This window comes from Corvus cornix, chromosome 7 (genome assembly GCF_000738735.6).
Source record: "Corvus cornix cornix isolate S_Up_H32 chromosome 7, ASM73873v5, whole genome shotgun sequence".
NCBI classification, from domain to species: Eukaryota; Metazoa; Chordata; class Aves; order Passeriformes; family Corvidae; genus Corvus; species Corvus cornix.
This window is the reverse complement of record NC_046337.1, coordinates 39,049,237-39,073,384: the sequence shown is the minus strand read 5'-3', so window position 1 is coordinate 39,073,384 and position 24,148 is coordinate 39,049,237. Positions and strand designations below refer to the sequence as shown.

The window sequence follows — 24,148 nt, the reverse complement described above, 5'->3', positions numbered from 1 at the left end:
CCACTTTCTTGCAGGCTTATCACAGAATCACAAAATTATTTGGGTGGGAAGGGACCTCAAAGCCCATCCAGTGCCACCCCTGCCATGGGCAGGAACACCTTCCACTATCTCAGGCTGCTCCAAGCCCCAATGTCCAACCTGGCCTGGGACACTTCCAGGGATCCAGGAGCAGCCACAGCTTCTCCTGGTCAGTGCAGGCTGATAAAATCCAACACCTCAGAGCCCTGCTGGCCAAGAGCCCTCGATGACCTGCGCAGGTAAAGAGCAGGGTGGGCAGGGCCCTGATCTGTGCAGTCCCTGCTGTGCCACCTTCCCCACGGACCACCCCCAAGACCCCACCCTGGAGCATCTCTGTTGCTCACTGGTAATGCCACCCTGGAAAACACCCACCACACTTCCCAGGCTCCCTGGTGTTCCAGGAGCCCCACCAGCACAGGTGTTAAAGACAGCCACGAACCCTCAGCATCCTCCAGCACACTGCGACATCCCACAGCCAGGATGTCCAGTGGTGGTGGCAGAATTCAGTGCTGGGAATTAACATCTGGGACAGAACATCCACCACCCAAGACAGCATTTTCCCCTGAGAGGGAGGAAATGTTTAAACACCTCTGACCTCTCAGTGTCGTCTTCACAAAACTCAGACCACAGATTTCTGACCCTTGGAAAATGATGGATGTGTTAAAAGAAGAGAAAAGCCAGAGAGGCCAGGAAAGAGGATGTTTTTCTGACATTTTAGGCTTTCTAGCCTGTTTTCTCGAGGAGGGTTGCCCGTCCACCTGCGTAAGCAGGAGCTTTCTCCCCACTCATCTCCTGCTGACTTGATCCTGCCATTAAGACCTAATCCGGCGATTTCCAGTGCGGTGTTTTAGCGGCTGGGAAGCTCGGCAATGCAGCCAGCTCGGGATTAGGACAACGGCACAGTCTGGCCAGGCCAGGACGGGGGTGGAAGGAGGAAAAAACAGGCAGAACCCCAGAGCCAAGCATTCCCTTAAACAACATGGAAGTGCATGTCCTCGGCTGTTGGGAGATGAAGCTGTGGGAGGGCAGAAGCAGCATCTGCACGAGTGACACCAAATGCCATTTGGGAACAAAGCTGCAATTCCAGCTGCTGCCATTTTCCACAGCTGTAGTAATTTTGGTTGACCTTTCCTCCTCTCTACTCTCCAGCTTCAGTGGGAATATTTTAGATATCTCTAACCAAAAATGACGCCCCGTGCCCTCCTGGTATGTCAGGCAGCAGGATATTCCTGCCTCTTCCCTGCCTGTGATCTTTCCAAGTATCACATGACACAAATGTCCTGCTCTGGTCCTCACAGCAGGCATCTCTGGAGGCTTCTTTCTCAGTCACCTGCTCCCATTTTCCTGCTCCCCTCCAGCTGAGATCACAGCCTCACAGAATCACTTAGGTTGGAAAAGACCTCTGATATGATCGAGTCCAACTGTTTCCCCAGCACTGTCAAGTCCACCACTAAACCCTGTCCCCAAGTGCCACATCCACGTGCCTTTTGAGCACTTCCAGGTATGGTGACTCCACCACTGCCCTGGGCAGCCTGTGCCAGTGCCTGACCACCCTTTCCATTAAGAAATTTTTCCTAATATCCAATCTGAGCCTCCCCGGCACAACCTGAGGCCATTTCCTCTTGTTCTGAACATCTGCGCTGATACGATGACGCAGAGCTCCAGCACTGTCACACTGCAGTGAGCTCAGCTACATCCCAGCCGAACACCTGCCCTCCCCTCCAGGAAATTCCCAGCTGATTTCCTGGCTTTCTCCTTGATCTGGTGCACCCCACTGATGGGATCAGGCATTATGCTCCACCAAGGCAAGCCCAGCGCGGGGAAAGTGACTCGTTCTGTCACGATGGCAGTGCCGCTATCGCAATCTTTTGTGTGAAGATCGGTGGATGAAACTGCAGCTTTTCCCTGCCAGCCTCCCCAGGATGATGGTCTGGAACATCATTTTCCCCCCTGCAACAGGACAGCAGGATGACAGGACCTATCTCTGTGCCCTGATACATTTGTGGGAGACACAGCCTTGAGGTTTGTGTTAATTTCCAGGTTTAGAGGAAATTCAGGTACCTGAGAGATGTATCTGCAAAGATTTACAGGATGCAGAATTCCCATTCATTCACACGAGCTGCTGCAGTGCTGCAAGCAGAGGTCAGACACAGACCAGTGAGGAAAATGCAACATGCTAGCAGCAGGACACAGATGTCCTTAGGAAAGCCAGGAAACCTTGTTTGGGCTGGTTTCAGGGCTCTTTTGATTGTGAGACCCTACGCAAAAGCAGTGGCTTGAACCTGTTTAACCACCACCTCAACAAGGTTATCAGAATTATTAAGAGTAATTAGAAGAATAATGGGTCCTCATTTAATTTGTTTAATTAAAGCTGATTTTGGAAGGTTGGGGTGAACAGGGAGGGGATGGGAACATCGTGCTTTAATTCAGCCACTTCCAAATCACCCTGTTAGTTCCTTTTGGAACAACTTGCCAGTGAGAACAGTCTTTTCAGTGAATGTCACACCACGTAAGTGCATCAGAAATTTCCCCCTATGAGGTGACGAAAGCCAAAGCTCTTTGCAGCTGGGTCCACCACGACTCAGCAACCAAGAGCATCCTCAGATGTCTGTGAGCCTTTAGCAAGACCCTGAGTGCCAAGGAAACAACATTTCCTGGGACAAGGAACATCACTCTTTCTCCTTTGGTCTGCCAGCAGATAAAAGGATAGATAAAAACAATCCATTACAGATTTTCCTGAAATACTGGCTGTCCCTCCACGCCCAAGCCATTATTTTGGAGAGGTTGGGAGCACCGATGGGAGCTGCTGATGGTCCAGTGAGAACCAAGCACTGGCTGGATCTTGGCAGATGCCAGGTGCCCCAGGGGGCTGAGGGAGGCAGAGCCAGCAGCACGGCATCGCCCCCCCAGCCTGGACCCGCCGCGGGGCTCGGCACTGCAGAGCGGGGCGGGCTCTGCTGCAGCAGCTGAGCCAGGGGAAAGAATCCCAAACCTCAAACGTCATCGCCTGGCACTGCAGAGAGCAGGAGAGCGAGTGCTTCAGTGCCACACTCCGTGTCCACATCCCTGAACGCGCCGCTGGGACTCGGGAAGCACCACAAGCAGTGCTGCAGAGGGCGGCCGGACCGAGCCCGCCGGAGAGGGGAGTCACTGTGGGGTGTGAAGGGAGCTGGGGTGGGTGAAAACACTGGAAAATGGCTGGGAAATGCTCTAAAACCCCCCAAAACATTGATCAGGGACATTCCTGTTAAAATGCCAGGTGACAACCCACGTGGGAGAAGCTCTTGGAGAGCAGAGCAAGAAGCCAAAATGAGCTTGGCAATGTGACGAAAATAAGATGGAATTCTGCAAGGCAAAGTACTGAACTTAACTGTGTGCAATTAAGTGCACAGGAACAGAGGAAATGCTCCCCATCCACCTCGAAGTGGCTGGGAGTGACAAGCTGAGCTGCAGGATCAGCAGAAGGAAACCAGGAATGGTGAAGTGGCTCTTCACAGGAGATCCAGCCAGCAGAGAGGAACCCCAGACCCCCGGGGCCAGCAAACATGGCCCCATGGGGAAGGGCTGGAGGAACCAGGGCTCTGCAGCACAGGGGGCAGAGGGACACAGGCTCTGGAGTGAGGGGCTTAAGCTGCACTGAAGAAGATCCAGGAAAAGAGCTTCTCCACAGCCATGCCATGCTGCCAGTTATCCTTGTTCAAATCTTCCAAACATTCACGTACTGGCAAATAAAGCTCATCTCCGTTTGACAGCCACACTTACAGCCTTGACGCTGAGCCCAATGCCCCCAGTTCAGGCATTTTCCCCCCAGCCAAAGGCCAAGGAATGGAAGCCAGGAGGTGCCACCTCACAGCAGGAGATGCCTCCACAGATGCCACAGGGATGCTTTGCCCGGGTCCTGCATTAGCCCCAAAGGATCCATATCCTGCCCCAAAGGAGCCAGCACAGTTGGAAACACAACCCAAGGCATGAGACAGTCAAATATCAGCCCCCTAAGTGCCAGATTTTAGATGCCATTTCTCAGGGGAAGCCAAAGGGCTCCCCAAAAAGATGCTCATGGCCACAGACCCATGCTGGATGCTCACAGAGAAGGAGAGACCACAGGGAGGTGTGTGGGCCTCCAGGGACAAGCAGCCTGTCCTCCAGCATTCTGGAAATGAGAGGCACAGCACTGAAAAGAGCTCCAGGCACATTCCCAACATCCTTGGCAGCTGGGGGGACAGCTGAGAGGAGAACCCCTCCAGGGACTTGAGAAAGCAGAAAGCGCCCACCTTCCAGTGCACCCTCCGAAACAGATGAGATGCAACCAGGAGCATCTCTCCACAGTGCCCAGCAGCAGTCATCCCACGCCCCTCCTCGTTCCCCTCCTCCTCCAGAGCCTGCTGGCTGCCCTGGCTTTAATCCCACAAGCAGCATCATCCCAATAATTTCCCTCCATTTTCAATCTACTTCCCTCCATTTTCAATCCACTGATCTGGGGGCAGTCCACAAATCCCTTCATCCTGAGAACGAAGCAATCTACTGCTTCATCTCATCCCCATCTCCATTTCTCTAATCCCTGGAAACAGGGACAAGGTTTGGAGCACATGGGCTGCCCTGGAGGGGTCTGTCCAGGCGCTGCTGGACAGAAGGATGGGGGGCTGGGGCTGCTCTCATGAATGCCACCCAACTTCTCAAAGCACCTGGGGCAGGTCCTAGCCCCTCCTGATCCAGGGATGAAGGAACAGGTCTTCCCACTTCCCCACAGCTGCCATGCTGGGGACGGAAGGGACAGATTAGGTACAGCACAGAAAACACGTGGGGACCAAGCAAGGGTGACTGGGGGAGTCACAACAACCCTGGTCCCATCAATCCCAGTAGGATCCAGCGCTCTTTGTCCACAAGCCCAAACCCATGGCTTTCACCCTGGCCATAGATGCTCTTTGATGATCAGAGGCATGGGAAGGGAGACTCTAGTCTCTGCCTGCCCTGGAGAAGCATCCTGGCACCCCAAGGGGATCGGTGGGGATGCAGACTGACCCATCCCTCCCTTGCCAAGCACCCCCTGGTGCGGGGCCGGAGGAGGCGGGGGGGATCCCCTGCCGATAGCCACCACGGGGCCGTGTCCCGCCTGGCACCGTCCCCAGCCCAGGAGGATGCCGGGGGTGTGTGGCAGGGCTGTGTGGTGGCCGTGCCGGGCTGCACTGTCCCCATCCCGCGCGGTGCTGGCTCTCCCGGCTCCGGTGGCGAGGAGCAGGACGGGGGCCCTGGGCAGCCGGGGGTGGATCGCCGGCGCGCTGCGCTCAGACCCTGACAGCAGGCTCCAAAACTGTCACTCCCGATCTGTTTTCACTTCAGCTAAACCTCAGCCCCGATTAGAATCAAGGAGAGCCGCCTCTCCTCTCCCCTTCTCCCCGTGGTAGGTCCTCTGTAACCTCGCGTCTCAACGCTGCGCCAAACCCCAGCCCGGGAATGGGTGAACTGGCTCCCCTGGGAACTGGGGCTGCCGGAGACGGGGTCACAGCTGCCCCTGTCCCCAGACCTGGCCCTGGCAGCGAGGGCACAGCCACCACACTGGTTGCATCCCTGCGGGGCTGTGGGTCTCTGTCAAAATCCGTGGGGGATGCGCCACCGATATCACAACCTGCCTCTGCCATGGGTGGTATCCAGCTCCAAAGCTGCATCCACGGAGTGGAGGGGGTTTGGTGGCACCCACTGCCCGCTGCCAGCTCACTTAGCAAACCCAAATTAAATGTATAAATTAAACCAGATCCGTGGGGGTGTGTGCGTGCGATCACAGCACCGGGATGGATGTGTTCAGCGGGAAGCTGGGAAAAAGCTCAGTGGATGGAGCCAGCCCTCACCGACTGGGGAAGCCTTCAAATTCCCTTCCCAACTCAGCTGGCCAAAAAGCAGCTGCAGAGAACCGGCAGACTCCCGTCATGGGGGCTGTTACCCAACCTCACGCTGCAGGGCTGGAGGGCAGAGAGGTGTCACCCTGCGGGTTTGGGGACCATTCCCTGCTCTCCAAAGGCACACACAGGCTGGAGCCGGGGCTCCCAGTGCTCCGCCACCACTGGGATCGAGCTCATCCCAGTGTGCCAGGCGTGTGCCCCTCCGGCACGGGCAGCCACGCCGCCGGCAAGGTGCCCCCTCCGCCTGCTCCACAGCAAACACCCATTTTCCAAGAGGGTGCCTGGAAAAAACAATTGATCCCCTGAGAAAAGCAATCCTGGGACCACCAAAGCAGCATCGCTGGCTGGTACCCAGGGGAGCGTCCCTCGAGGTGGGGGGTGAGCAGCTCCCTGTGCCCCCCTGGCCCACCCCAAAAGGGAGATGGCCACCACCGAGGGGGTTTGGTCCATCCACACCGATCCTGACAGCATTCCTCTTCTCTACTGCCATTTTGAAGGCATTAAAATAATGTTGGAAGCACTTATAAAGAGATTTTTCCCTCCGCCTTGAGCAGCAGCCTTTTGTCCCCACCTCAAAATGACCATTTTTCTTTGGAGGAAAAAATGTCCTCTTAATTCAGCAAGATTAAAAGAACATTTCCTACAGTTATTTCCCAAGAAGAAAAATTTGCTTTTGTGTCTGAGAATGCTGAAAATATTTATATATAAATGAATCCCTAAAAGAAAGGGGGAAGTCTGAGATTAAGAGCTTTGCAAATATTACTGAGTTATCCTGGAATTCTGTATTAAGAGCAAAACCCCAGCTATTAGGAAAGAATGCCGGGGTTTTTTCTTTAATTCAGGGTTGGGTTTCTGTATCAAAATGCAGCCCAGCATCTGTCCTTGCAGCTGTCAAAACAAAGGTCAATCATTTTACAGAACCTTAAACACAACGTCCTTGAGCCACTGTTTCTGGTTTATTTTTAAGTCGGACATGACTTCCAATTAATAAAATCAGATTGTCTAAGATGGTTCACATTCAAATTACATTATCCCAGAAAACTCAGATTTCGAGAAAAACATATCCAAGAATATTTTCCCTTTGTAGGACGGAGATGATATTTTGAGATTTGTTTCAACAGCTTTTAGGTCCTCTACAACCTTGGCCACTAATATTTCACTTTACTACTTAAAAAGTAATGATGAAACCAAGGAAAATGCAACAGAAACATGATGGCATCAGGAAGAATTTCGACACCCTGAGGAAAACAGGTATCTGAGGGCAAGCAGAAAACAAAGCGAGCATCATAATAGAAGGGATTCCTCTCTCCAAATCAAATTTCCCCGGCAAAAGGAAAAAAAATGAAGGCAAATAGGATGGAATTAAATAATAAAAATATTTACAACATTAAAAATTAATGGACGTGGAATGGAATTAGAAATATTTTTTTTTAAGCTACTGGAAATAGAATGGAACTTGAAATAAAAATATTAAAAATCTGGAAATACAGTGGAACTAAAAAATACTTAAAAAAACCCAAAACAAAATAACAGAAGGTAAAAATCAGATGAATCAGGGCTGGGGGCTTTATTATGCTGCCACACTAAGACATGACTAACATCCCCGTTATTTTAGTATCCGTTTCTTGAAGGCAATTCCATGTGTGCCATTCCCACCCAAGCGCGCACGCAGCTGACACTGTCCAAAGCCTGAGCTGTAAATCACGGAATTTAGGAATAGCTGCATATTCTGGTTAAGGAGGAGATGGACGCTTCCCTACCCAGGGAGACAATCTTTGGCACTGGCTGGCGGGCAGGGGTAAAATGGAATTTAACTGAAACAAAGCACGCGCTTCGAGAACGCCGATTTTGCAGAACGAATTCGCAGCAAGATTTGTCAAATTTTAACTCGCAAAAAAATATTTCGCAAAAAAATTTTTTTTTTTTTGCAAAAACGAACAAACAAAAATTCGGCAAAATAACTTGCCAACAATATTTTGGAAATATCTCCCAGCAGGTACTCGGGGAGCAGCCGCTAACTTAAGGGAATCCCGTTGCTCGCGCGCCGACGTCTCCCATAATCCCGCCTCACGCTGCCACAGACTTAAATTTCCTCCACAAGAGATTCCTTTAAAACTGCTCCTAAACATTCAAAGCTCCTCCAACCCACACCAGAGCCCAGGACCCGGCTCATTCCAGGACTCTTCCCTGACTTACACTGGTGGGAAAAGTTGCCCGCGGCAGGTGGTCTTCCACCAAGACAATCTTTTAAATCTCCTTACCTTTCCCAAAGAGCCGCTTTTGTGCCGCTTTGGCGGGAGGGGGATCCAGACAGATGGCCAGTCTTTTCACGTTTGGAAAGGATGAAAAATGCTACAGGAGGGGAAAAAAAATCCCAGTGATTTTTTTTTTTTTCTTATTCCGCCGTTCAGCACAGAAGGGCTCCCAACCTCATTGGCCCTGGGAGATCCACCACGTGGCACGGGATGAAGGGCACGTGACCTATTTCCTCCCAAATCCCTGGGTTTGCTGGAAAGGGGGATGCACCCACTGCTGATGTTCTTGTCATTTCATGGGCTTTGATTTATTTATTTATTTTTATTATTTCTTTTTAAAGGCCACTGAGCAAATCTGGATGCCTCGAGGCGATGAGGGCGAACCAGCCAACGCTTCCAACATGAAGGAGAAAGGATCTCTGCACAAGATGAGCTCCGGTGCGCTGCCCGTGTGCAAGGGGAAATTTGGGCCCATTTTATAGGGTGCCTGCCCACCCAGTGCAGGGCCAGAGCCTCCAGGAGGGACAGGAGGGCTGTGCTAAACCCTCCATCTCAGAGGCAGCACACGGTGGGAAGGACTAGGCTGAAGCCCTGCCTGCATGTCCCAGAGCTCAGCTGGCTCCCTGGGGAAAGGGGATGTGTTACAAGTGCTCCATCACCCGAACCAGATGATCTTGTGCCCCCATGTTGCTCCTGACCCCTCCTCAGCTGTTTCCATCCTCTGCTGCCCTCCTGGCTGACACACCAAACAACTGCTCCAAGAGATGACGAGTCTCCTCCTTTGGAGGATGCTGCAACAGCTTTCTGGGAAGCTGCACCAAGGGCAGTGCAGGGAGCGTGGCACACTCCGGGTGGGCACCACCTGCTCCCACCAGCCCGTGGCCATGCCAGGTGTGGCCCAAAGGGTGTTTCAGTGTCCCCCCGCAGACATTCACCCAGCCCAAAATGCAGCACAATTCTGGGGATCCCAAAATGGTCCCCAAGGCCCTGTGGAGCAAGGAAAGCCAAGCCACTGCTCCCAGTATCTGATTTTGACAAGGGGTGTTCCCTTGTCCCAGCTCTGAACCACCAGCTGGCCATGGTCCACAGGACAAGCATCTCCTGTCCTTCCCTCAGCCAGGGCAGGTACCAGCCCATTGGTGTCCAGACATTCAGTTTGGGGAAGGGAAAAGGAATTTTTGGAGCCCCAGACATCCTCACATCTTGTCCATCAAAGTTCAAGCCCAACGGTTGTGCCAGTCGGAAGCTGCATTTTTCTGGCAACCCAAGTCTCCACCTGGCTGTGCCAACCCTTGGCTGTGCCATCTTTCCATGCTGGGGATACACCTGTTCACCTGAAAGCTCCAGCCAAATCTGCCTCAGGCATCTGCCCCTGGATGTCACTTCTGCAGAGCAGCTGTCCCCAGCCACCCCATCGCCCAAGGGCTCGAGCCCTTCTTATCCAGGAGCGGCACCTAAGGCTCCTTGGAGAACCAGCTGAGCTTGATGAAACAGCTGTGGCCACCTCCAGCCCTTCCTGGCATCACCACCATGTCCCAACTGCTGGTTCTTCCCCCTCCACGGCTCTGCATAGGGACTGGAAGCATCAGGAGCACAGCCCCTAATTCCAGGTTCTTCCCGAGGCCGGACTGTCTCACCACACTGTTCCCAAAACCACAAGTAAAGCCATAAAAGGCCCCAAACAGCATAGAAAAGTGCAGGGCTTCACCCAAATCCTCTCCGGATCAGAGGGTCGTGCTCCTCCAGCTACCAGCCAGACCAGGGGTCACTCAATTCCAACAAATTCACATTGAGGGAGAAACCTTCCACACTCCAATGCAAACTACGGACACAGCCCAAAGCACCCAGCTCGCCGCTTCCCCCTCCCACGTCTTCTGATGGCCACAAGAGAAGAAACCTGAGCACACTGGGATAGTGGAAGTGGGTTGGGACGAGATGATCTTTAAGGTCCTTTCCAACCCAGGGCATTCCATGATTCTGTGGTTCCACGAACCCCCGCCCCACGTTCCAGCCCCCCTCCTCCTTCCCCAGCGAGGCTAAAGCTGGCTCCCCAGTAATCTTCCCAATAATTATATAATAGAGAGGCAGGCGGATAAATCATTTCAGGCTGCTGTGCCAATAGAAAGCAAGCTGGATTAAAAGATCAGAACAAGCAATACTTAGATTAAAATGGTTTGTTATTTTCAGCTGCAGGGAAAAATCTCTGGCTAAAGCACGGAAGACGCAAAGCGAAGGCGCATCATCTTCTTTCACCCCAAACCCCGACCTTTTTACTTATTAGCCAAGACAAGTTCTAAGTTTCCAACCTCAGACCAGGTTTTGCTTCCCAACACGTAAAAAAATGCACTTTGCCAGGTCATATGACATTTTAGCTAAAGATTAAGAGATGCTTCAAGTTGTATTTTGCCCATGTGAAGACAGCAGAACCCTTAAACCAGGAAAACCAGCGCATGGCTCAGCAGATAACGTCACTGCCTGTGACAAATGTGGCTCCTGGCACGATGGGCACCAACCCCTTTGCCTTGTCCCGTGCCTCCCCGCACCCCCAAGCCGCTGGCAGGCGGATGCCAGGCTTACCGGCAGCACAGAGGTGGCAGTGGCAGCTGGGAGAAGCCCATCAGACAGCAGGACAGCTCTCTGCAGGGACCTATATGTTGTCCCCCTGGCCCCCAGCAAGGTCGGCGGCCCCGGGTGCTACGCTCTGACTGATGGCTTTGGAAGGGCGTGAAGGGGAGGCAGGAAAAAAAGGGGGAGAGAGGGAGCTGGCACTGGGGGCCGAGCTCTCCGCAGGGCATGGCGCTCATCAGCCCAGCCCGGATCGATGGGCGAGCTCTGCTCGTTCACCTTCAAGTTCAGATTGAGCAGAAGGGTCAAACTGGGAAATGGTTTGGCACTGGCGGGCGCGCCCCCATCCCCACCCTGCAGCCTCATGTCACAGCTGTTTCCCTTGCTGGAATGGAAAATCCCCACCCCACAGCATCTCCAGAACCAGCATTCCCACCTGAGCACATTGCTAACCCCGTAGAATCTCCATCCGTCTTCCAGCATCAGCAGTGACCACTCATCCCATCACCTGGACGGGAGATGGAGCAGCAGCAGTTTTTCCAGTGTAAAGCCCCTCAGAACATCCTGAGTTGGAAGGGATCCACCAGGATCATCGAGTCCAACTCCTGGCCCTACCGCCAGCATCCCACCTTGTGTTCTTCCAGGTATCTCGCAGTTTTTCTATTAAAAAGTCACAGTGCCACACAACCGGGATCAGCCTTGAGGTCCGAGGGTGGAATCCCACAGGGCAAGAGCTCCAAGACACAGCCTTGAGGAGGGCTTGGACAGAGACAGGCACCAGGCTCCTCTCCCTCCTGTGGATGTGGGAGAGGGGCTGGGACACACAGCTGGGAGAAGGGATGGGGTGGTGGACAGGGAGCATGAGAAGGCAGAAAAATTACGTCAGAGACCTTCCTGAAGGGAGGAAGGTGGGACCTGTGGGATGTCATGATGTTCACCCAAATGATGCCTTAACAACCCATTATTGCAGAAAAGCATCTTCACTAAAGCCAGAGAATAAAACGCCCTCGCTGGACAGGTGATGGCAGAAACCTCGGACCAGACACAACCAGGATCCACCACATCACCAGAGGCCATGGATAAACCTCCTCACAGGTTTTTTTTGCAAGTTCTCCCCTCGCTGCACCTGACTGGGTCACATGCAGCTCCCCTGGGAAACCTCCATCCCCCTATCCAAAGCACACCCTCATGTCGCAGGCGCAGGCTGTTTGCTCTGGCCGGTATCTCCCAGCATTTTCCGTGCAGAAAACGGGGATAAGTGACACTTCTAAAAGGAATGGGAGAAAAGAGAAATGGGTTTGTCTGTCGCTACAACATTTCTGCTTTATGGAGCTGTCTTCTCCCTCGGAGACACGTGTCCTCCTCTCCACTAATGGAAAACGTTGCCCCGCCATCCATTCGTGCCAGTCAATGCCTGGGACAACACGATGGCCTGGGGCCACTGTGGATCTATTTTAGTCACAAAAGCAGAGTGGCTGATGAAAATCACCCCGTCTCTGCACTTCCCAGCTCAGCTCTTCCGCTGGTTTTAATGGAATGGCCAGCGTGGCAGAAAGCAGGCGGTGAGGGCAGAGACGGCGGAACGGGGGACCTGCACGGATGCAGGAGAGAGGCCCCAGCACCCTCCCTGCAGGTGTTTTACAGCCTAAGGCACCTGCAAAGACTCCCCCTCCCAGGATTTGCCCAGAGGAGCTCTGGCTGCCCCACCCCTGGAAGTGTTCGAGGCCAGGTTGGATGGGGCCTGTGGAAGGTGTGCCTGTGGAACAAGGTGAGCTTTAAGGTCCCTTCCAATGTGAACCATTCTGGGATTGTATGACCTGGAAAGGACCTTACCTTACCCTGCAGGATGGCCTCGAGCTCCAGAGTGATTCCTGGGAGGGTCTGGCTGCACCAGAAAAGGGCATGCTGAGTGTGGGGGGAACCCAGCAGTCCACGGCACGAGCCTGCAGAGCAGGACATGGCAGAGGTTAAGGCAAGGCACAGAGGAAAGACCAAAGCTGCTGCTTAATGTGAAGCTCAGAGAGAAATAAAACACAGAGAGAAATAAAACACAGACTGAGGTGGGGGTCAGGGGAAAATGATCAGGAGCATCACCTCCAGGTTGTGTTTGGGGTAGGCAAGCATTACTTATATTTTTTCTCTACATTGCAAACAGGTTTGGGCAGATCCTCAGCATCCACCGACCACAGGAAATCACCCTGTGGGGAGGGGATCCCTGGGATGGCAGAGAGACCCCCCCAGGTGACCATGGCCCAGCGGCCCTCCTCTGTGGTCACCTGCCTGTGGTCCTGCCCAGCTGTGGAGCCAGGGGTCTGCTTCCTGCAGAAATCCAAGGGTGATGGAAAGCACCCAGCACGTTTCAGCGCCGTGGGTGCCGGCTGCACTTCTGCTGCTGCTCCCAATCAGTTAACTGGGGCATGCACTACCCGTCAATACAATCAATGGAGCAGCCTCAGCTGCTAATAAACCAAGTGCCAGGGGGCAGGAGAGCCTCTCCGCCGCCCAAAACGTTCCCTGGGCAGCAGTGGGGGTGAGTTGCAGACCCCTTGCTTGGAGCTGGTGCTGCTCTTCATGTGCTGGGGCACCTTGTGTGTTAACAGGGAAAACCTTCCTCTTCCCAGTGACTCAGCAGCCTCCGTGCTCATCCCCAGTGACCTGGGCACTTCCCTGCTGTGGGAAGGAGCCTGTCAGTGGGAGGGGAGCCCGTGGGACCTCCTGAGGTCAGTCTTCAGTCCTGCTGATGCTCACAGCAGCGTCAGCACTAAGATCAGAGGGGGTTGCCTAGGGCTTTATCCCTTTGGAGGTTGAAAACCTCCAAGGATGGAGCATACACAGCCTCTCTCAGCAGCCAGCTGTCCTCAGAATTTAGGTTTCTTCCCTCAATAGGTCTCTCCATGTCCGCCAAGGTAGCGGCTGCAGCCCCAGCTGCTGTCACCTGCAAGTAGCACAGGTCCCAGGATGGACCCTGAGGGACTTCCCTCCTCTCCACTGAGCCTACACAAGCCAGATGAATTTTAGATCCCAGCAACTGCTGCAATGGTGACATCCTGTCCCGTGGGCGCTGGCCAAAACTAAAAAGTTGGAAAGGATGGAAGCCCCAAACTGTGACTCACCGTTGGAGGTCCCGCAGGGACAGGTCGGGGATCCTGTGGAGCTGGGGGTCAGCAGTGCAGGAGGCAGGGAAGGATCTGGAATACAGCACATCTCAGCGCCCTGAGGAGCCCAGGCAGCCCCCCCACCCAGAACCCACAAGAGCATCCTCCCAGCACTGCTGCCATGGTCAAGGGCAGCACAGGGAACAGGGAAGCACAGGGGCAAATTGGAGGAGTCCTGGGTAATTGCTTTGTTCCAATCAGTACAAACTGCTGGTCACTGATTCCAGGACTGATAAAAAGAAGGGAAAATCCTCATCATGGCACCAGTTTCATCAACATACCCATGAAAAGGGAGCTCAGGCAAGGATTTAGGAAACTGGAAGGACAAGGGGTTGCAAAGAAACCCCAATCCTTCTTCCCAGAGCCAGTGTGGGCACAAATCAACAACCCACACCCCACAAATTCACGGGGGAAGAGATTTGTACTCGTCTTCCAGGTCCTAGGTTTCAGTTTATCCCAAGGCAAGGCTTAGCATCCAGGGAACGCAGCATTAAGGAATTTGTTAGCAGTTTTCTTAATCAAAAATGGGTCCATCTCTCAGCAGCTCTGCTCCCTGTTGTGTCCCCCCCTTTCGCCCACCAAGCTGCAGGTGAGGTCCCAGCCATGACCCCTGTAGCAGGCACCGGTGCACACCCACGAGGTGCTCTCTGCCATTGGGTCACCTCCAGTGAAGTGTCTTAAAGGCATCATGAGATGCACAAGCAACATTTGGGCTGCAGGGGGACTATCACCCTTGCCATCATCTCCCAAATCCTCTCTCCAGCACAGCCAAAGCCCCTGCACCTCGTGGCTGCCCTGACAGTACAAGCAAAGGAGTCAATTACACTTTTTTCCTGCTTGTTCTCTCCAGTGAAGCATGCACTGGTGCCAGGAGAGGCACCAGTAAGCTTCTCCCACCAAAAGCTTTCCACCTCCTGATCCGTGGCAGGGGAGAGCACGGCTCCATCCCTGCGTGGCCAGCTCGCCTGCCAGCTCTCACGGACTACGTCCCATCTGGAAATTTGGTCAGGAATGCTCACAAGGATCGGGATGCTGAAGGAGTCATTTCTGAACAGCAGAGTACCCAGATCCCAGCAAAATCCCACCTACTGCTCCCACATAAAAGCACCTGAGGATGCAAGGAATTCCAACGCAGCGATGTGGCCAATCCCAAAAATCAGCCTCTGGAGACTATGGCACTTCACCGCCCTTAACTCATCCCAGTGAGGCCACAGGGATCCAGGGGCTCAGCAGCACCCGCAGCTCGATGGCCCCACCGCGCTGGAGCCCTCGGCCACCTCGTTCCAGGGACTCAGAATTTAGTCTGGGATGGGAATGGAGGAAACACAAAGATATGGACAAAGCTGGTCCAAAGAGGGGCCATCAGCAGGATGCCAAGGGGAAGGAGCTGAGCGTGGCTCCAAGGGGAGCTGACGGTACTTCCATGTGGGAGCAGGTCCCGTGCCTGGTCCCACAGGGCTGTGAAAACTCCCTGCTTTTGCTCAGGCAGTGTAGGATGCCCTATCCTACCATCCCAAATACCATATCCCCCACTCCATACCACTCCCCTTTCCTGAAAAAACCAAAGCCTGCTCCAACACCCATCCTGCCTCTCCTGCAAACTCAGGACTTCAGCTTCCCCGCACTGGAGAGTCCTTGGCTGTTTGTGCCCATCAGGAACTTTCCTTGGGATGTTTGGGACCGTGGGGAACCTGTGTGAGGTCCAAGCTCTGCAGAGAGCATGGAGAGCTTGGAGAGGTCCTCTGGCTTTGCTGTGACCCTCCAGGGAAAATTCAAGGTCTTTTGGAAGACAGGCTGTGCAGTGGTGAGGAATGGATGGGATGGGAATGGCTGGGATGAGATGGGATGGAATGAGGTGAGGTGAGATGGGAATGGGGTGGGATGGGAATGGCTGGGATGGGATGAGACAGGATATGATAGGATGGGGCAGGATAGGATGGGATGGAACGAGATGGAGATGGGGATGGGATGGGGATGTTCTCCCACCACACCACCAACCCCTGATCCGCAGTACACCCCACAGACGGGAGTATCAGTGACATGGCTCCATCTGCATTGTCCCCCGAGGCTGCCAGCCCCCTCTGTGTGGGAGGGAACTCCCCTTCCCTCCAGTGGGGATGCAGCAGCCCCTCCATCTCCATGTTCCGGGGATCTCGGTGCCGCCGCTCCCCGTGCGGGGAGAGAGGGATCCTCCCCTGACCTGTGTTCCCATCATCCGCCTGCCCGGGTGTTCTCTGCAGACAAGGCAACGATTTTAATGTCCCAGTGAACAAGCTGTCGGGATGCATCAGCCTCAAAGGGCAGCCTTCAGAGCTGCCTTCTCCTCCCGGGCGCTGCCTGGGCAAGGAAAACCAATTCCAGCTCCGCGCGCACACGCGCACCTCACCGGTGCCTGTGATTTTCCAGCCTTTTCACGAAAAATCCTCGCAAACCCCGCTGGTGAGGAGGGGGAGGCAGCGGGCCCGGGCCGGGGGTCGCAGGGGAGGCGCCCTGGGCCGGCAGAGGGGCAGCCCCGCGGGCAGAGCCCGGTGATGTGATGGGACCTGAGCGCTTCGGAGCCGTCAGGAGCCCGGGCAGAGATGAGCTGAGAAAAGCCGTGAGCAGAGCTGACATCTGCCCCCTGGGCGGGTACCTAATGAGCGGAGACATTGTCCATTTGCGGAGATGAGGGAAAGTTAAAAGATTTCCGAGCTGACACCTGGCAACCTCCACCGGCGTTCCCGGGCAAACAGCAAGGGAAGGAGAACGGGAATGGGGGACTGGAACCGGTCGCCCCCGGGCTCCGCAGGGGTTGGTGAGCTGGAGGGTCGCGATGTTGGCATCTCAGCAGCTCATCCACGCTGCCCAAATCCCCCCTGCTTGTGATTTCCTGCCACGTTAGAAGAGAAGCTGGTGCTTTCTGGGAGCTGGGGGGGCCTGGCAGGGTCCCATGCGGCCCCATACCCTACGAGAAGGCAGCGGCATGGCGAGGAGCACATCCCCAGCTCCAGCAGCACACCAGAGCTGCCCTGGGCTGGGATCTGGGCACGGGTAAAGGCTCCTGTGCCCCGTGGCCTCCACATCCCAGGAGCATCCCAGGATGGCACTCAGCCCCCAGCAGCACCCAGCAGGCCCCCCCACGCTTCCACAAACCTAGTTCAGTCAGTCCCTATAAATCCAGCCTCCCTAAGCCCACTTGTCACAAGCTCTTCCCCAGCTCACCTCCAGCCTCCTCGCTACCCACCACCTTCCACTGGTGACAAGACAGGAGCGATGGAGCGGCAGAAGGGAGAGCCCTGTGTCACCCCTATCTATCGCCTCCCCGTTTTCCCCTCGGGAAAACCTGGCTCTAAAAGTACCTGTGAGCCAGAAAACACCCCCACTGCCCCCCCCAAATCCCTGGCAGCGTGATGCTCTTCTCCCCACCTGCCTGCCTGCTTTCCCAAAGGCTGAGTGGATTTATGGGGAAATCATCTCCCTGCAACTATCCTGGATGAAAGGGGAGATCCTGGAGCATCCTCCAGGCTTTCCACCAGCATAAAAAGCAGCTTAAAAGCACTGACGTTACTCCACACGGTTTTCACCAGCTCCACCAACAAACAATCTTGGGTCTAAACCCCATTACAAGCACGACTTTCACCTCCCTAGCTCCAGGGATTTTTGCTCCTTTCCAACAGATATAGCCAGAAACGCCCAAAAGAAGGGTGCAAGCCCTTTCCTGGGATGCCTGGGAGTGCAAACAGCAGCTGGGCTCAGGCTGCTCCTCCCTGGCACCCGCTGACCTGCTGGGCTCGAGCAGATGGAGCAGCCACAAATCCCCCCGTAAGCCAGGGAAGGGACTAATCTCCTAGAGGACAAATCGGTTGGCGAGGGGGGAAAGCTCAACATTCCACCTTTTCCTCCCTCCTCCGACAAACCCAGCAGCATCCAGCATACCCAGAGGGATCCCAGCATCCCCGAGGGTGGAGGGGGCACCAGGAGTTTGGGTACCTGGTGGAGACCTGGTCTGGGGACAAGCAGACATTTAGGTCATGGCAAGCTAAGCCTTACATGTCCTGTGCAAGGAGACACAGCAGCTGGTGTCTCTGTGGGGAAAACCACATCTGGTGAGTTCTTAAAACTTCCAAAGTACTCCCCAGCCATGAAGGGCTGAGGCTTGTTCAAGACTGAGAGGTCCTTGGTGGGCGTAGGAAGCTGGAGGAGCAGCCACTGGGATGAGGTGGAGCACCCACAGTGGAATCCCTGGTCCTTCCTCACTGTTGGAGGAGGATTAGGTCCACTGGAGTGGGTTAGTCCAGGTCCCAGGATGGGATCTGGAGAGCCAAACACTCTCTCCAAAACACAGACATCCCCAGAAGGATTTGGGAATGACAACGTGCCGATGTCAAAGCACTCATGGGGCTGGCGCCGAGCCCCACAGCAGATCCCACCAGGGACATCACCCCCGGCCACGCTCACCCCGTGTCCCTCAGAAAGGTGTTTCTGCCCAAAGGACCCCAAACCAGAGGTCAGCCCAAGGACACAGCCTGGTCCTGCTCCCAGGGCCATGCACAAGCAGCCAACCCTCTCCAACTCATTCTCCTCCTGCTCCAGAGCCCACGGAGAGCAAGGAGGTCACCAAATTTTGTGCCACCCTTCATTCTTCTGGGTTGTGTTTTTTTATCCTCTCCTCCTTTCTTTCTTGTGTCCCCTCTTCCCTCACTTCAGGGCTGGAAAACTCCTCCTGTGTGCTCACAAGGGACAAATGTCTCGCCAGATATCGTCAGCCCTGCTCAGAAAACTCCGAGGTGGGCGAGCTGATGAGGACAGGCATGAGAGCGCTCAGAAACGCTTGGGAGGAGGAGGCTGCAGCCCAGGGAGAGGATGGGAAGGGCACAGGCTGGGATGCATGGCATCTGGGTTTGGATGGCACCCTGCACCTCGGATGGAGGAGCGTGGACGGTCAGCAGAGCCTGGGGAAGCCCTGACGAGGTGTAACACCCACCAGCGTGGCACAGCATCAGTGCCACCTCTCTGGGGAACCATATCCCACTGCACATCCCAGGGAATGGCCTGGGACAGAGGGTGAGACACTGCGTGTCCCTGGGGACCGTGGCCACTCAAGCTATGCAGTCAGAACAGACAACTTCAGATCCCTCACTCATCCATCCCCATGCCCCAGAGGGGAGATCCGGGGAAAATCCCAAAATTTTCCAGAGGGAACCCCAGAAAAACCTGTTTTCCAGGCGGGAAAACTGAGTCACAAAGGAAATCACCACAGACAGGCTTGCCTGCCCCATGGAGCCACACTGTCCCAGGGAAGGGCTTCATTTCCCAGATACCCTGGGCTCACGTTATCATGCCCTGCCTTCCTGTTATGACGACCAATAAAAGCCTTTAAATAGGGAATAGTGTCCATATTTTAAGGAAAGCTTAGAGGCACACAGCGAGTGAGCATCTCTGGAGGTCTCTGGTCCAGCTCCCACCCCGAGCAGGGTCACTCCAGAGATGGATTAGGCTGCCTGGCACGAAATAATTCCACCCTGGAACCTCAAAACTCTATCCAAGCTCTCCATTTTCTACCTGCACACAAGGAGATGTTCCCTGGATGCCCTCACCCACTGCCAGCACCAAAGGGCCTCATTTTTAGCCTTTCCAGAGCACAATGGGCAGATCATCACAGATCACCACTTGGATAGAAGGGGACAGCTCCATGGTGGTGCCCACAGTGATGATGTCCCCATGCCCATGGTTGTGACCCCATGCCCACAGCAGTGTCCAGCCCAGAATGGCCACCAGTCTGTGTGACCTGTGCCGGGGGGGACATGCCACCATCAGGCCAAGGGTCCCCTGGACAGCCCCAGGCCTGTGGTGGGGCCATTCCCACCTCCTCACCTCTGGAGTGGGTTCCGGGCGCAGCACAACGTGCAGGCACATCTGGCAGCGTGGGGAGGGTGGAGCTGCAGCTGGATGGGCGGCTCTTTCCCTGCGGAATAAAGGGATCAGAGTCAGTTACGGGCCAAAAGCATCCTCCAAGCAAGGTGTCCCCCACAGCAGGTCCCTGTCCTGGGGACACCCGCACAAGCGTTTGAAGCCAGGCCAAAGATGCCACCACCCCAATTCCCTCAGGACAAGCAAGTCCCAGAGGAAGCTTGTCCCAACCCAGCTGACCAGAGTCCTCTAAGGCACAACCAGAGCCCTCCAGGGTGCTTGGATTTTCAGGAAATCATCACCTTGTGCTGGGAAAGTAGGGACAAGGGGGTTTGCTCCTTGGTGGCGGGGATGCATGAGTCATCCTCCAGCCTGATGCCCTTGAAACAGAGCCAAAAAAGCTTTTACCCAAAGTAGCCAGCAATAGGATACGGGAGCTGGAGCTCCAGGATTAACCCTTTCCCAGCAGAAGCTGGCTGGCTGCCCTCCCATGCAGATCTTTTCTCCTCCTCTGCTCACTGCTGGGTTTTCCCACTGTGTGCACCCACCAGCTTGGTGGGCACGATGCCAACACTGCCCTGGCAAGGGCAGGGAGAGGGACATGCCATGAGACCCCAGTGATGGGCTGCTACCGGACCAAATGGGGTTGGAAACGCAGGCCCCTCACGTGGGGAACAGCATTTCTCTCCCACCTGTCCCACCACAAAGCCTCCCCAGAAAACAGGACAATGTTTGGGGTCCACCAAAGGGAAAACACAACTCAAAAAAATAAGGTGGAAAATGTAAAGCTCTTTGTTTCGCTCTTTTGGGGGGAAAGCTCTTGATTCCTACTCTCCTGAGTCCTTGTTTCATTTAGGAACCCACCATCCATCCATAGCTCCCATGGGATCCCCACTGATCAGTGTGCCAAGACTTGATGGACTTTCCCCAAAACAGGGGGAACCAGCCTGCTGGAAAATCCCATATTCCCTCCTTGACAGAAAACAGCCCCTTGGGGACAGGTGGGAATTCCTGTGTTAGAAGGAGGTTTTCCTCCCTGCAGGCAGGCAGAGAGGTGCCAGCACCCAGCTTTCCTGCCAAGCTGGTGACAACAGCCCCGTTTCTGCAGTGTGGAAAGGTGGGAGCTTCAACCCATGGCCGTGGCAGTGGGCACGAGCATCACTGAGCTGGGACAGGGCAGGAGGATGGAGGATGATGGTCCTTGCCCAGGGCTGGGAGTGAAGTGCCCACCCAGGGGTGGCTGCAGCACCACAGCCTCACTGTGCAGGGCCCCAAAACAAGCCCAGACTCTCCTGGGGCCATCAAAAAGAGAAGGGAAAGGCGCTGGGAGTTATATTGGCACCCACCAACACCACGGCCCCATGGATCCAAGCATCGCTCAACCCACCCCAGCAGTCTGGCAGCAGTTTTGGCACCGGCACGGACCTGCCCTGCACATTTGAAGTGAGCTCAGACAGGGATTTCCCTCTCACATCCTCCCACAGGCCGCTATGGAGATGCTCCTTGAAAGCATGGGTTAGGTCACGGAGATTCTGAGTGGCTTCCTCACCTCCCGCAGGGCTCTCCATCCCCAGCTGGCTTCCTTACAGTCAGCACTGGGGGCTGCTAAGCGTCCCCTCCACCCTGGGGGATCCCTGTGCCCCTGCCAGCCCACCCAGGGGTGGGTGCAGTGTCCTGGATCTCCCAGCAGGACCACCCGCTCCCTTGTGCTGCATCCCTCAGGATGCACCGGCGCACTCGGCTCTCCCAAGGATGGGCAGCACGAACCGCCCAGGCCTGGAAAGGCTGGAAATCCCCCACACCCCCAGCACCAGGGGCACCACGGCCCCGAGCTGCCCCTCTGCCCTTGCTGCCTGCAGGACTGGGGGCAACCCCCGCAGCAATTCCCGGGGGCCCTGCAGCCGCCGCGTGCGGTGGGGATGCTCTGCGGCACAGCGCGTGCCGAGGATGCTGCACAGGGCTGGGCTGCTGCACGGAGCCCTCCCCAGGACGGGTCTCACCCACACCCCGGGAGGACTTGCTGAAAGGAGGTGGGCAATAAAACACTGCCCCAGGAGCGAGAGCTGAATAAACTGACCCCTCCTGAGCCCAGGTGATGAGGGGTGCAACCCCAGTAGGGAGCAATCCCAGCGCCGGGCACCCTCTGCTCCCTCGAGGAACTGGAGAACCAGCCCAGTGATCAGGTGGGTGCCAGGGGGTTAAAATTAGATGGTCTTCAAGGACCCTTCCAACCCAAATCATTCTGTGATGATTCAGGAAGGACAGAAAAGTCCTGCCTGGGGAAACGGGCTCCCAGGAGATGATTTACCCAGCTACAGGGGAAGTTTGGAGGCCTGGGACCCCTTTTCTCCTCCCCCCAGCGCTGATGCTGGGGCTGCATTTGCACTGCTTGGTGACCACCACACCTGGAGCACGGGCTCATCATGACCACCAGCCTGACACTCGTGGGACCCCATGGGTGCTGGCACCCAAAAACCAGCAGCCAGGGCTCAGAAACACACACTAGACTGACACCGTGGGACCCCTCGGGATGTTCCCACCCAAAGCCATGCAGCATCCCCGCTGTCACCCATCCCCGTGCACGCTTCTCCCTGCAGTGACGAGGGGGGGGGTCGGAAAGCCGCTCCCCTTGGAGACCCCCCCCCTTGTCCCCAGGTGGGGACAGCACTTTGGGCTTGTTTCAGCACAGCCCGGGAGCCTCCCAAGGCTGGGAGCCGGGGACCAAAAACTCCCAGCAGCCTCGCAGAGCCGCCCAGCCGGGAAGGTGGCAGCGCACGGGGACACCTCCTGGGGACGGGGGGGACACGGGGCCAGGGTCGGTGGGTGCCCGCCCTCCGCTCCCTGGAGTGATGCCGCACCGGGAGCCGCCTCGCCCCGACGCTGCCCCACCGCACCCACCCGCGGCCCCGCTCCAGGTGCCGGGGTGCCCCTGCGGGACCGGGAGCTTCGTCCCGGGCCCCCCACGCCCAGAACACACTCCCCAGAGAAGGCAAAGCCCTACCTGTGTCCGGACGGACGGCCGGCCGGGCGAGGAGGGCCGGGGCAGGGCTGACTCAGGGGCGGCGGCAGCCGGAGCCGAGCGGGAGCGCCCAGCCCTGCCCGCCGCCCCCCCGGCTCTGCCCGGCCCCCCGACTTCCTGCCCCGGCCCTTCCCGTCCCAAACACAATCCCTGCCTCTGAACCCGCTCCTCCCCTGCCTCAACTCCTTCTCTAGCCCCTGCTCCTGCCCCAGCCCCTCCACTGCCCTCTGCCTAAATACAGCCCCTGCCGCAGCCCCTGGACCTGCTCCTCCCCCGCCCCAGCTCCTGCTCACCACCCCACTCAGTCCCTACTCCTGCCCCCGCCCCTTCACTGCCCTCCCCCTGCTCCTGCCCCCAAACCAGCTCTGCCCCTGCCCTGTGGCGGCTGGGGGGAGTCCGCGGTGACACTGCCCAGGGTGGCACTGCCCCGAGGTGGTGACACTGCCCAGGGTGACATTGCCCCAGGGTGCTGCCATTGCCCGGGCACCCAGCCTCACCCCGGACCCACACCCTGCGGAGCTCCTGCACCCAGAGCCGGCCGCATTTAAGGAGGGACCTAACCCTGCCACCATCCTGGCCAGCAGGGATGGACGGACAGGTCCGGTCCCACCTGCCCGCGGGAGGGATAGGGTGGGGACAGGGAGCTGGCGGACACGTCTGCTGTGGTCTGGCCACCCTCCCCAGGACCACCTGGGGGGCTCAGTGGGGCTGGAAGTCTGTATGGGAATACCCAGGCGGTGCCTAGACCCCTTACAGGCTGGCTTGGGTGGAGCTGGCTCGGGGTGACGGTCCCCGGACGTCTGGGATCCTGCTGCCTCGCTTCCAGGCGGGAACATATAAATATTTCAGCGGAATAGCCGAGCCCTGTCAGCTTGCATCTGCTTCTGGCAGGGTGAGCGCTGGGAAAGGGGGAGGAAAAGCGGGGAGAGAAGATGCCCTCGGAAGATGCGTCATCTCCCGGCAGATGGGGCGCCAGCTCCGGGCCCCGATTCTCGGGGGGCTCCACCTCCTCTACGGATGCTCTTCCACCCGGGAGAAGTGCAGGGCTGCGCTTCAGCCCCTCCTGGTCCTGATGGCCGGACTCGCCCCATGAGCAGCTCCCGGGGGCTGCTGCCAGGCTGGGCGGCGGGATGAGGAGACTCGGGAACTCCGCTTGGAGCACAGCGGGCAACTGTTCGGGACCCTCTGCGATGCGGCACAGCCCGGACTGGAACAAATCCGCCCCCAGGAAACAAACGGGGCGCAGAAATAAACCCAAGCAGCCATGGGTATGATAAATCTGCGGAGGGAGCCAAGGCGGGGGGCAGCGTCGCCCAGGCCCCGCAGCCCAGAGGCCACGGCAGATGGGCGAGG

General features: G+C 56.3%; 1 protein-coding gene across 26 annotated transcripts in view; it reads right to left on the bottom strand.

Annotated features, from left to right (window-relative positions):
- Positions 1-23,934, bottom strand: part of PCBP3 (poly(rC) binding protein 3) — a 55,037-nt gene extending 31,103 nt beyond the window's left edge. For 2 of the 26 annotated variants that reach the window (XM_039555395.1, XM_039555402.1), the window contains exons 1-4: positions 23,550-23,787; positions 19,741-19,831; positions 13,846-13,920; positions 12,566-12,675 (exon numbers count right to left, since the gene is read on the bottom strand). Coding sequence is in view for 1 of the 26 variants with exons in the window: in XM_039555412.1 (XP_039411346.1) it covers positions 12,571-12,636 (66 nt within the window). In the remaining 25 variants the exon portion in view is untranslated. Of the gene's footprint in view, positions 1-8,173; positions 8,265-10,744; positions 10,858-12,565; positions 12,676-13,845; positions 13,921-19,740; positions 19,832-22,777; positions 22,880-23,549 lie in introns of those variants that run through there. The other 24 variants (XM_039555396.1, XM_039555403.1, XM_039555392.1 and 21 more) reach the window with 21 other exon arrangements.
- Between the last annotated feature and the right edge of the window lie 214 nt (positions 23,935-24,148).